The sequence below is a fragment of the Cervus canadensis genome, chromosome 13, assembly GCF_019320065.1.
Source record: "Cervus canadensis isolate Bull #8, Minnesota chromosome 13, ASM1932006v1, whole genome shotgun sequence".
In the NCBI taxonomy this organism is placed as follows: Eukaryota; Metazoa; Chordata; class Mammalia; order Artiodactyla; family Cervidae; genus Cervus; species Cervus canadensis.
In genome coordinates, this window is record NC_057398.1 from 17,280,568 (window position 1) to 17,293,749 (window position 13,182).

General features: G+C 46.0%; 1 protein-coding gene across 3 annotated transcripts in view; it reads right to left on the reverse strand.

Annotated features, from left to right (window-relative positions):
- Positions 1–13,182, reverse strand: part of CACNA1E (calcium voltage-gated channel subunit alpha1 E) — a 406,234-nt gene that overhangs the window by 77,551 nt on the left and 315,501 nt on the right. For all 3 annotated transcript variants that reach the window (XM_043485827.1, XM_043485828.1, XM_043485826.1), the window contains exons 12-19: positions 12,255–12,464; positions 11,369–11,481; positions 9,422–9,534; positions 8,619–8,750; positions 7,857–7,929; positions 6,882–6,999; positions 4,319–4,386; positions 2,529–2,626 (exon numbers count right to left, since the gene is read on the reverse strand). In XM_043485827.1, the coding sequence (XP_043341762.1) occupies positions 2,529–2,626; positions 4,319–4,386; positions 6,882–6,999; positions 7,857–7,929; positions 8,619–8,750; positions 9,422–9,534; positions 11,369–11,481; positions 12,255–12,464 (925 nt within the window). The remainder of the gene's footprint in view (positions 1–2,528; positions 2,627–4,318; positions 4,387–6,881; positions 7,000–7,856; positions 7,930–8,618; positions 8,751–9,421; positions 9,535–11,368; positions 11,482–12,254; positions 12,465–13,182) is intronic.

Below are 13,182 nucleotides of genomic sequence, written 5' to 3' on the forward strand. Positions count from 1 at the left end.
AAGCATCTCCCCAATTCACACACATGTGACCTCACACACACTCGGCAAGGACCATGTGGACCAGGACGGGTGGCTGATATTCTTCATTCCAAAGATGGAGAAACAGGGACTCTGAGATGCTAAGAGGTTCTCACTCTAAGGTCACAGCACTGAGGTACAGAGCTATGTCTAGCCCTCAGGTTTTTTGGTTTGTAATAATGTCCTAGCTGCCACATTCGCACTCAGTCATACTATAGTGCGGAAGTCAGGGGTCTTGGCCTGCCTGTTTAAACACACTCTGTTGTTCAGCCAGCAGCACACCCATCACCCCCAAAGCCTGGGATGATTACAGCACTCCTCCCGCCTCACTGTGCCCGGATACGCACACAGCTCACTCCCTACGGCCCTGTGCCTACCAGATCTCATTCATTCTTTCATTCCATAAATAGTGAGCTTCCACTCTGGGCCAAGCATCCTTCCCCCTCATATCTCCAAACCCACTCCTCCTCCAGGTTTCTTCATCTCAGGAAATAGAACCACCCACTCCTAAAGTGGCAGCCAGTTCCACCCACCAGCATGTTTGGATACCTGTGTGTATTTATTTTTAGCCCAAACTCATGAGTGCAGGGAAAGTGGGGTAGAAACTGCTCGAGGCTCAGAGAAAATTCTAGGAAGGAAGGAGTCGTTTCATCTTTAACAATCTTTAACGAATTTTGGAGCGAGTTTTTTTTTTTTTTTCCTCATTCACAGAGGAGGGGCCCAGAGGCCAGGCCTTCCTTCAGTTTTGAAAGGTGAGAACAAGAGGACAGCCGTGCAGGGGAGGGGGCCCCCACACATAAGTCTGGAATGTCCCTATAAGGTGAGGCTGAGGACATTGAGAGCCTTTCACATGAGCTCTGGGAAGGGAAGGGCTCCTTGCTGATCAGTTTCAAGTTAACAGATGACAGGGTCTGGGTCCAGCTGGCCAGATGCCTCAGACCCTCCCCAGGAATATCCCAGGGCCCCTCACACAGTCCTCATGCAGGCCCAGAAGGCCCAACAAGAATTCAGGGTTCTGTGGTCACTTCTCAGCCTCTCCCCCAAAACCCTCCCCCAGTGCCACGCAGAGGTCAGCCGCCCAAAGGGCCCCACGGTCTGCTAGTTCCACCAGCAGCCACCAGGGCCAGGCTGGATCCTCAGAGTCTATACTGGCTGCTCTAATGTATCACCCCCCATTCTCTCTCTAATCCACTCCAAATGGATTTTGTTCCCACTGGGCCACTTAAACGGCTCTCGTGAAGTTCACTAACAGTGTTCATTTTGCCAAATTCAATGCTCCCTTTTATGTTCTCATTTTACGTGATCTTTCAGTAGTCCTGAGCTCCTCTATCCACCTCCTCCTGCCAGAAGTGTGTTCTTCTCCATGTCTCCAGAACACCCTGCTCACCTCGTGGGTTTCTTCTTGAATACGGGGTGCTCTCTGGCCTCTGGCCTCAGCCTCTTAGCCCAGCTCTCCCTGGGTCATCTCTCCTGGGATGACAGCCTAAATGCCATCCAAATGCAAATGCTCCCCCCAATCCTTATTTCTAAGGATCAGAATCCTGACTTCTGAGCTTCAGACTCATGTGGCCAACAGCCCATTCAACATCTTCACTTGTTTGTCTTATATGCATCTCAAATTTAATGCCATCAAAAGGAACACTGGATTTCCACCATCTTCAGGTGAGCCGTAAATACCACTACCACCTCTCCAGGCATCAAACCTTAAAACCTGGGAGAAATGTTTGTTTCTCCTTTTTTTTTTTTTCCCATCTCCACTTCCATCACATTTATTCCATCAGCTCATCCTATTGGTTCTCCCTCCAAATACAGCCTGAATGAGATGAATTCTCATCTCCTCTGTTGCTACTATCATGGTCTAAACCACCACCAACTCTCACTGCTTTACTCTAAGAGCCAATCTCTGTCTTCCTGCCTCCAGTCTGGGCCCCTTCAGTCCATTCTTCACGGAGCAAAGTGACCTTTTCAAGTATAAGTCAAATCCTACCCATCCTTCTCCTCTAGACCCTCCTACAGTTGTAATCAGAACAAAAGCAAAGTCCTTCACTTGAGCCTTTAAAACCTCCCCGGCCATACCTCCTTCTCTTTCCTCTTGCTCCCTCCACACCAGCCATACCAGGGCCTTGCTGGGAATGCTCCATCTTCATAACGTCACACTACCATCTTCTACACATTTAGGTCTCTGCTTAAACATCCTCTCTTCAGAGAACTCCTCCCAAATTGCCCAAAGGTACTGTACCCAATTCCTATTCCTCTGCCTTAGTACCCTGTTTTACTTATTTTATAGATGTTCTATCTAAAATTATTTCTGTGCATTTATCAGCTATCTTGCTCACTGAAATAAAAGTTCTGTGAAAAAAGAGCCCCTGGCCCTGTCTTGCTCAGTACTGTATTCACAGGATGCTTCCTGGCACAGAGCAGGCTCCCTCCAAGGGTCAACAGCTGTGGAACTGAGTACTGGGCTGTCGACACAGGAGCCCGGGGTCTCTGACGTGGGGATAGCGACTCACTCGATGGAAGGCATGTTGGGTGCAGACATCGGGCTGACCTCCTTGGCCTTCTGCAGCGCATGCTTCTGGTTGAAGGCCTCCTCTTCTTCCTGTTCATCCTAGACACAAAGTAGAGATGGCGTTGTCTGGGATCCCCATGAAGGAGAGTAGCTTCCTCGGCCCTGCCCAGAAGGGCTGAGGGAGCTTCTGGAGACCTGGAGAAGCGAGGAAAGCAGAGCAAGAGGTAAAACAGGCAGAGTGAGGTCAGGTTGGCTCACAGACCTCCAGCAACTAGCAGTCAGGCCTCCTGAGACAGCAGCCTCCACAGCCCTGGCGAGGCCAACTGTTCTGGCCCCCATCCTCCCCCACAGGCTCCCCATGTTTCCTCAGGAGAGACTTAAGGTCTACCCCAAACCCCAGCCCTCGGTGGAGGTGGCCAGGGCTATAGAGGTCAGAGGCCAGAGCTGACACTTCTTGGATGCTCTACAGTGTCCGGAAGTGATGGAGAAGGACCTTCCAGGCAGAGACCCTGAGATGAGCACCACGATCCTCATCAGACCCTCTTCCCTACACAGCTAAGTGACCCCCACCCTGGTGCTCGGGCAGGGACCTCAGCCCCTCACCCACACTCCAGCTTATAAATGTCTTTCTATGTGATAATACCAAGGAAACCCAGTTCAGGTAAAATGACTGCAGCTACCAAGAATACATACATCTTCAAAGACTGCTCTGGTTTTTACACACGTCCTTTTGCCTGACCCTTGCTGTCCTCCTGAGAGGTATGCAAGGCAGATATAACATTCCCTTTTATACAGATGAAGGAAGCAACGTTAATAGAGACCCGGGGTCAAGTCTAAGCTAAAAGGGCCAGTAAGTGACAGATGTGTAACTCACAGCTGGTTTTTACACATGTCCATTTGCTTGATCCTTGCTGTCCTCCTGAGAGGTATGCAAGGTAGAATATAGCATTCCCTTTTTTACAGATGAAGGAAGCAACATTAATAGAGACCAGGGGTCAAGTCTAAGCTAAAAGAGCCAGTAAGTGACAGATGTGTGACTCACAGCCAGCTTTTCAGCTACTAGAGCTTACCCTGTCTGCAGGTAAGAAGATCCTTGAGAATGCAGAGAAGAGCAGGTAACCCTCAAGGAATACATGGAAAAAGCTCATAAACATCACCAGGATGCTATGGATTTTGCCTTAAAACAAATACGTATTATGAGGGAAGGTTTCACTCATCTCCTTAAACAATCCCACTGCCATTGTATCGCCTCTACCCCTGAAGACATGACTCAGAGGAAAGAAAGGAATTGTTCTTTGAGAAATACGGTGTCTGGCTTCTTTGAAACTCATGGAAACTTCCCCCAGGATGAAGTGAGCACTGGAATACCCCAACAGCCACAGTCCTGGACCCTCTAACCCTCAAACTCAGAAGGGTGAAGACACATGATTGAGGTTACACAGTCACAGGTCACAGGAGAAGAGGTGGAACTTAAATCCAATACTCTGGTAGTTTCTCTATTTTCCAAGTCACAAGCCTGCAAAGGCTATCTTTGAGAGTCTGCAGTGACTAAGTGATCATCTTCAATGTCCAATGAGAGGCCCCATTTGGTCCAAGGCTCCACAAACCCAGTGAAAGTGAACCAGGCTCCCTTCATGGACAAGTGTAGCTCTCCAGGTATCCACGAGCTCCCAGAAGGGGCCTTCCCTGCAGGCCTGAGCCAGACAGTGCAGGCTTCTGGAGGCAACTCCAAAGCCTAGTGGGCACGCAATGGCCCAGAGAACCATTGGATCCCTGGAGAACAAGGCTCACCTTGGTCAGCTCCTGGGCATTGGCCAGGTTGTCCACAGCGATGGCCAAGAACACATTCAGCAGTGTATCTGGGGCAATGAGTTAAGGATGGCCAAGTAAGAAAAGTAAAAGGAGCCCCAGGAAGGCTGAGAAGGCATCTCCATGCCTTTCCTGTCTGGGACACCAGCAGGGACAGAGTCACCCCAAAGAGTCACTTAAGTAGGGACTGTAGAGGGAGGGAAAGAGATATTATGCAGCTCTGTTTGAAGGAGAATACGTTTTCTCTCCTTCCACATATTATCTCTTTGCAACGGATAAAGAAATATACCTGAATCAAACCCCCTAGGGAAGGGGGAGATGGAGGGAGGAGGCCTTTGCACAGCTACAGCCTCTAATTACAGCAACATCAAATAGAGAACCACTGAACAACAAGACAGGTAGGGAATAAGAGGTAGTTCATCTCTCCTTTCCAGGAGGCTGGAATTGAAGCCCATCTAGATCAGTCATGCTAGCCTGGCCTTAAAGATGAAAAAAAAAAAAAAAAGAGATTCTACAGACTCATTACTATCTCTCAGTAATGGGATGCTAACATTTCTCAATCTTCTTGTCCTGGGAGGCTCCCATATTTCATTTAACAAAATGTCTCAGGGCACACAAGATCATTATGGAGCCCATTTCTATTCCACACTCTAACCTCAGAAGTCCCAATTTTCCAATTATCCTCAAGGCTCATGTGTTATGGAACATACATCTGTTTTAGCACAAAAGTCCAGGTCTGACTACCCTCAGAGTAACAGGAAAATTAAGGTGCCGCTATTAAGGCAAACTGGCCTTCCATTTCTGTGACTCACTGCCTAGCTTTCTTTATATGGGTTTCTTGTGTTTGTTTATAGTCTGCTCTGGCCCTTAGAAGTTTTCAGAGCAGAAAACTTAAAGAACATCTATGCTCTGTGAGACTATGGAAAAGGCAAAAATACATCTGTAACACATGGCTGTCCCCTTTTCACTCGAGTGATCTCAATTCAAGACAAGTCCCACTTGCCCAAAACATCATGTAGAAGTTTCTGGTCTGTGGAATATTCAAGTAAACTATCTCATTTTACTATTTACAACTAACAAAGGACATAGATATTGTTTCCTCTTTTCAGATGTGAAAACTAGAAGCTCAGAGAGGTTAAGTGACTTTCCCAAGGCCACATAGCTGGTAAGCAGAGCTGCTGGGATTAAAACCTAAATCTTCCTTGTCTAGATCCCAAGACCAGTCATGGGTTTGGGAATTAAATGCACTTATTTTCTAGTCTCCCATTAAAATTTAGTAATTGACTCTAATCAACTTATTTCCTCTAAGATTTGTAAGGCAAGGATTAGATGAAATGATGCCTGAAAACCGTTTAGTATGAGGTCTTATGAATAGCACAAGTTATGATAAACGCTAGCTATGCTCAGCAGTATTAGCATTAATCACAATACCAATATTTTTGAGAACTTATTAGGTGGAAGGCTCTGTTCTCTGTTAACATAGAGAACTAACATATGATCCAGAAATCCCACTCCTGGACATATATCTGGAGAAAACCATAATCTGAAATGATACATGCACCCTAATGTTCACTGCAGCACTATTTACAATAACCAAGACATGGAAGCAACCTAAACGTCCATCAACAGATGAATAGATAAAGAAGATATGGGATATTTATACAGTGGAATATTGGTCAGCCATAAAAAATAATGAACTAATGATGTGCAGCAATGTGGACAGACCTACAGAATATCATCCTAAGAGAAGTAAGACAGACAAAGGCAAATATCCTATGATATCACCTATATGTGGAATCATAAAAAAAATGATACAAATGAAGTTATATACAGAATAAAAATAGACTCACGGACATAGAAAACAAACTTATGGTTACTACTATTAAAAGGGAAAGAGGGGAAGGGATAAATTAGGAGTTTGGGATTAACATACACCCATTACTATAAATAAAACAGAAAACCAACAAAGACCTACTGTATAGCACCCACAACTATACTTGATATTTTGTAATAACCTATAAAGGAAAAGAGTCTGAAAAAGAATATATATATATGCATGTATGTATAACTGAAACATTTTTCTGTACACCTAAAATTAATACAACATTGTAAATCTACTATACTTAAACAAAAACAAATGTTTAAGTAAAAGAAAACATATAATTCATTCATATTATAATCCAGTTATTACTATTTCAGCCTATAATGATCTCTCCTCTCTTATTTTCCCCAGTTCATAGTCCCTCCAATCATTTACTATAACAGACTCATATGATTTTATCTGTGATGATAATCTGATAACCTGGATGTTATGATATCCGATAACTGGGATGATACTCTATCTTACTTATACTCATCTTCTTTTACCCAGATAGCAAATGTTCCTTAAGAGCGGGATCCTTGTTTCTCTTAGTACACCTAACACTGTCTACCCCATTGCTACCTGCCCTCTGCTATCACCAGCATCACCACCACCATGGCCACCTCCTCCTCCTCACATGCTGGTCCAGGCCGGCAGAACAGAGCAGCATTTTAAAAAGGATACAGTTTCCAAACAAGGTGAGCACAATGAAATAGATAGCTGACCACATCCCCGAGCTGACCCCGCCCTGGGAGCGGATCCCGTTGTACATCACCTCATTCCAGTCCTCACCCGTCAGGATCTACACAAAGGACATAACAGGCTAATCAGAGACCTGGGCTGGATGAGAAAACGGGGTCAGTGGAAAGGGGAAAATTCGGAGTCTGGGTCTTTTCCATTTACCCTCTTGTCAGGGAGGAAAAAAAGTCACACCCATGAATAATCAACTGCCTTCTGATGTGTAAGAGAATTTTAGCCATTGAAAATGGAAGAAGAATATCAAAAGGAAAAGTTCTATTCCTCAAAATGTAGAATCTCCGGTCTCCCATCCCACACCCCAGCTTTGCCAAGCCTACGGGAACCACACAGATCAGGTGGTCCAGGCACTGATGGACTATTTTCTGGAGCTGCCAAGATACAGTTCCTGAGACAGCAGCATTGTTGGAAAGAGCCTCATGGGCTCCAGTTCCAGAAAACTGAGTTCTGGTTCAGTCTTAGATTCTGGCTAAACAGAGTTCTCCTTTAGCTCTTAGACATCACCGATATTGAGTTTCCTCCCATGATTAAAAAAAAAAAGATCAGGTGGGGGTGGAAAAGATTCTTCATTAAATGGACATGTAAGTTAGAAGGTACTTTAAATTTCATAAAACCAGAAATGTGATGTTAATGAATGCCTTTGACTTAATTAACATCTCTTTCAAACTGACAAGTGCAGGGAGAAGGCCAATGAGGTCATCACAACAGAGCTCTTTTATTATTTATAAGAACAGAGCTATAGAAATCCTAGGAATTACAGTGGTGATGACTACTCAATAAGCAAGAGTACTAAGTACTGCCTGAGAGGAGCCTGGAGAGGAAAGGGAGGATTCTTTTACAACATCATCACCTTGGAGCATGTGCACCAAGGGATCCCAAGTAACATTTTTAACATCCTCATACCTGGAATACAGTCATGATTGCTGCAGGGAAGGTGTCAAAGTTTGCTGAAGGAGTCCCATCATTAAAGTTGAACCTGAAAAGGAGATTCAGAGAGAATGAAATGAAAATCTCACACACCAAGTTTTCCCTTCCTAAAATTATGCCATTTTCATCACTCCTTTCCCCTTTCTTCACATCCCTATCTTCCCTATTCTCCTTCCATTCCAGTAACTTACAAAGATGGTTTTAATGACTACTACTAAGAACTACCAGAGCTTCCCTGGTGGCTCAGGGGTTAAAGCGCCTGCCTGCAATGCGGGAGACCTGGATTCAATCCCTGGGTCGGGAAGATTCCCTGGAGAAGGAAATGGCAACCCACTTCAGTATTCTTGCCTGGAGAATCCCATGGACAGAGGAGCCTGGTGGGCTACAGTCCATGGGGTCGCAAAGAGTCGGACACAACTGATCGACTTCACTTTCACTTCACCAGGAACTGTGCTCTTGAAGGGCACTGGTGATGGGATCTGGACTGATCTTGACTTGTAAGACCCCAAGCTTTCAGGGGCAGCTCCAAAGGGAGAGGTCCCCTCAATAAGAACCCCATATGATGTGGAGGGATTAAAAACAGAGACATTAGTTTCACACATAACATGCATGGTTGATATGGGCCATGAACACGAACAAACACATGGTAACATGGTGAACAAACTGGTGACCCCAGAGCTCACAGGATGAAGTTGAGGTTTTGAGGCTGCTTTGGCTGGAAACTTCATTGGTGCTTACCTGCCCCCAAACAGCTGCATTCCTAGGAGAGCAAAGACAACGATGAAGAGGAAAAGGAGGAAGAGTAAACTGATGATAGACTTCATGGAACTCATCAAGGAGACCACCAAATTCCGGAGGGATGCCCAATACCTACAAAAACCCAGACAGCGTTACAGCGGCAAGTTCAGTCAGTTCAGTTCAGTTGCTCAGTCGTGTCCGACTCTTTGAGACCCTATGAACCGCAGCACGCCAGGCCTCCTTGTCCATCACCAACTCCTGGAGTCCATCCAAACCCATGTCCATTGTGTCGGTGATGCCATCCCAACTATCTCATCCTCTGTCATCCCCTTCTCCTCCTGCCCTCAATCTTTCCCAGTATCAGGGTCTTTTCAAATGAGTCAGCTCTCCACATCAGGTGGCCAAAGTACTGGAGCTTCAACTTCAACATCAGTCCCTCCAATGAACACCCAGGACTGATCTCCTTTAGGATGGACTGGTTACAGCGGCAAACTGAGTACCAAATTACCCTCAGGCTCAGCTGGGCATCTGCCTGGAGACCTATGAGATAAGCTGCATCTGGATACTTGTAGGAAGGAGAGATGGAGCGATAATGTGGGTCCCCTCGGGAAGCTGGCACAGGATCTGGCACTCAGGCATTTTCCTGGTTTGGTCTTTGGAGATGCAAGAGAAGCTGAAGAGTGGAGTAGGGGGTGGGGTAAGGAAATGGATCCTGTGGTGAGGATGTAAGGCAATATAATGTGTCAAAGAGGAGCTTCCAGGCCCAGAGGTGGTTGGGAAGAGTCTAGATTTTGATCACTTACTTGGTTATTTTAAATATTCTTAGAAGCCGGAGAGCTCGCAGGACACTGATTCCGAAAGACGTACCAGGTCTGAAGATGGCCCAGACTACTTCAAAGATGCTGCCCACTGTGACCTAAAGAGCCAAAGCCAGCCACGGTGAGAAGAAAAGGCAAAGGGGGGACGAGGGGGAGGGGGAGAAGGGGAAGGAGGTGTTCCTCAATCAACAGTTCTCACTGGGCTTTTCTGAAGTTAAATCTTTCCCTCCCCACCCTGCCTCCCTCATCTTCTTCAAAAGTCGCTCACTCCTTTCTGACTCTTTGCGACCCTGTGGACTATACAGCCCATGAAATTTTCCAGGCCACAATACTGGACTGGGTAGCCATGCCCTTCTCCAGGGGGTCTTCTAAACCCAGGGATCGAGCCCAGGTCTCCCACATTGCAGGCGGATTCTTTACCAGCTAAGCCATCAGGGAAGCCCACCTCCAACAGGACCACCTATTTGTGAAGGTTGCCAAGGAAAAATGAGACTCTACCACTTTTCTCCCCACTGTTCCCCACTCTCCTTGCTAAATTTCCTCCTTCATACTGTAGATTGCTTTACCGACTGCTCTGTCTTTCCTGAAAACTACAAGTCATTCACCACTTTTGCACCGATTTGACAGCTATACTGTTCTTATTAAAACACCTTGAACAGACAGACAAAAGAGCAGTCCTCAAATAAGAAAACAAATTTAAACGAATACAGGTTGCTTTCCAATATAAAAACTTCTGAGAAGGTCCACATTCTCTCACTGGCCTAGAATTTAGTGCTAACAAGAACGTTTCAGTCACCTGTGCATGAAATGGCTTTCAGTCACTCAGGCCCCACACACCTGGATGTGATGGTACTAATTAGTGGCATAGAATCTGATTGCTATAGGAAGCAGCAATGTCAAATTAGCCATTCAATTTGTTTTATGTTTTAATTATATGTTTATTGAAGGTCTAATACATTCCCCACATCGCACTAGGAGAAATAACAGAAATTAATCCTCACAGCAATGCTGAAAAGTATGTACATAAGGGAACTAAGATAAAAATGGTCTTTCACTAGTTCTTATGCCTGAAAATTGCCTCTACCCAGAAGCATATGTTCCAAGTTAAAATGCAGGTTGGCAAGTGCTCAAAATCGTTAGCACCTAACTGGAGATTTGGCAGAAAATGGAGTGGGTTTGGCAGAAGGAGAGGTGGTTCAGGAACCCAAAGTTTTGCAACCTAGTTCTGCTGCTAACTGGCTGTGTGAACTTGCACACGAGGTCCCCTGTTGACTCATGTGTAAATGGGTAGCCTAACTCCCAATACTTAACATCGTGGGCAGGACTGAAAGTGGCAGAGGACAAAAATGTGTGTGAACGCACCTTGAAGAGCATTGATAATGCACACATTTATGTATCGTCATTATTTAGGAATGTGGACATTGGGTGAAGTCTATGTGGGGACTTGCTACTATAAGAGGGTGTGTGTGCATATGAGTATGAATGTTTAAGGGTATATCTAGATAATTTTCTCAATTTTAAACTGAACTAAAAAAATAAATATATTTCTCAGTTTTGATCAAACCACTTTCCGGAATCAAGTCTTTTGTTCTCTCCCAGGCTTCCTCCAAGGTAATAAGTGGTTCAAAATTCAGGCTATGGGGAGCTTTGTAAAACTTACTGAGCTATATACACTGAAGTGCTTACTCTCTGGTGTGCATGTCACACATTTCCGTAAAAACATTAAAAATAAAAGAGCATTTCAAAAACCCAAACAAATCCTCGTATGGCAAGTATTCACTCATTCCTGACCTCCCTTTGGCTAATCCTATCTATCCTCCTTTAATAAATGCTGATTTCAAGGCTTCACGCTGAGCCCCAGAGCAAGGTTCTTATCTCAAACCACAGTATAGCAACCCCAGGCAGAAAGATGGGTGACTCTGGAGCACTTACCCCAAAGTCAAAGCAGTTGAAGGAAGAGTGAAAATAAAGGCGAGGCCCCATGCCATACATCTTCAGGGACATCTCTAGAAGGAAGAGCCCCAGAAACAGAAACTCTGCATAGTCTGAAAGCATTAAAGGCAGAAGCATTGGTTCCATGGATGGCACGGGCTCCTGTCCTCCCTGACCCAATCCCCACCACCTACAGAGGAGCCCTTAAGAGCGGTGGGACCCACATGGGCAGGACATTCAGTGACCATAGACCCGGTCAATGCCAGGCAAAACCTCTCCTGGTCTGAACATGCTCAGACCCAGGCTGAGTCCCACAGTCCACAGGGCAGCTCTGCTCTCTTCTGACAGTGGGTTTGTCACTACCATTTACGTGGCAGATGGCTTTTAGGAGAGAGAAAGGGCTTGAGCATAGCTTTGATGAAAGAGCTGGATTTCCTCTCCACACACCCAGCTGTGACAGCCTCTAGGAGACTCACCCACATCCCGGGGCAGCCTTACCAAGGGTTGACCTATGTAGGTTTCCTTCCTGGTCTGCTAAAGGTATCCATGTCCCTAAGAACTTGTCCCTAGGACTTGGGTGACCAAGACTCCCTAATCATTGAGCCTCCTGAAGGCACTAAGTGAAGGCCCTGGATTATGCAAGGTATAACACTATGTTGTTGACTCATCACTAAAGATTTATTTATCTGATTCAATAATGAAATGACAACTGAAAACAGTCATGGGATAATCCCGACCCCCTGAGGACAACTCTGGTCACAGCATGCTGGAGGCAGAACTCTGGGTGGGCAGAACCACTGCCAAGCCCACGTGACACCTTGCTCTCTTGACATTCACACACCAATCGAGTGGCATTTGTGAGAGCCAGCAGTCACCATTCACTTACAGAGGAGGTGGGTGAGCCACTGGGGCTGGTTGTGATGGACGATGGCCACACAGGCGGTGTTGAGAGCCACAAGGCTTAGCACGATCCAGTAAAACACCTGGGACTTAACCATGTGGCGGATAGAGATACGCAAAAGTCGCTCCTTGTGCCGGAAATAGGAGGCCCCATCCACCTTTGCGCTCTTGATGCTGGCTCGGGCAAGAGGTGTGCCTAGCGGGGGAGAAGGAAGGAGGAGGAATGAGGCTGCAAAAGAGGTCACCCTCCATGACAAAGGGGCATTCAGAGGTCCAGATGGGCACCTTTGGTTCCAGGGCTAGGGGACTGCCACGTTGCAGACCCCAGGGCATCCCCATGTTATGAGCTAAGAGTTTTCACAGCGCAGCAGGGAACTCTGCTTTTCCTCTGGGCACTCTTGGTCCTAGGAAATGGAAGGATTCCCCGGGGCAGGATAGCAGGCATCCAGCCGGTATCTTGAATCCTAATAGGATCCTGTTTATGTTTGTAACAGATTGAGCTTTTCTTTTTAAATATGCTTCAGGCACTGGAGTCATCCTGCTGCATTTGTGATTTTTCTACCCCTGGCAAACTAAAGCAGTGATGAGCTCCGAACGCCTCTTCTGCCTTTCAGGATGAAGTCAGACCCTTCCCTTTTTTTTTCCTGGAGAAGAAAAGTCTGCCATCAGCCAGACTCTCTAAGAGAACCTGGGATAGAACAGCCGGCAAGTTAAAGGGTTGTCAGTAGGAATCTGTTTAAGCATCACATGGAAGCAGGTGATGCAAGTAGGTAGATGTTACTATGATTAAGCAAATGATCACAGTTTCTCATATGGGCGTCCTCAGTGAACAATATCCCAAAGTGGGTGCTCGTTAGCACATCCAGGAGAGACAGGATACACATGCTGAAGAGATACATCTGCCACACTTGAAG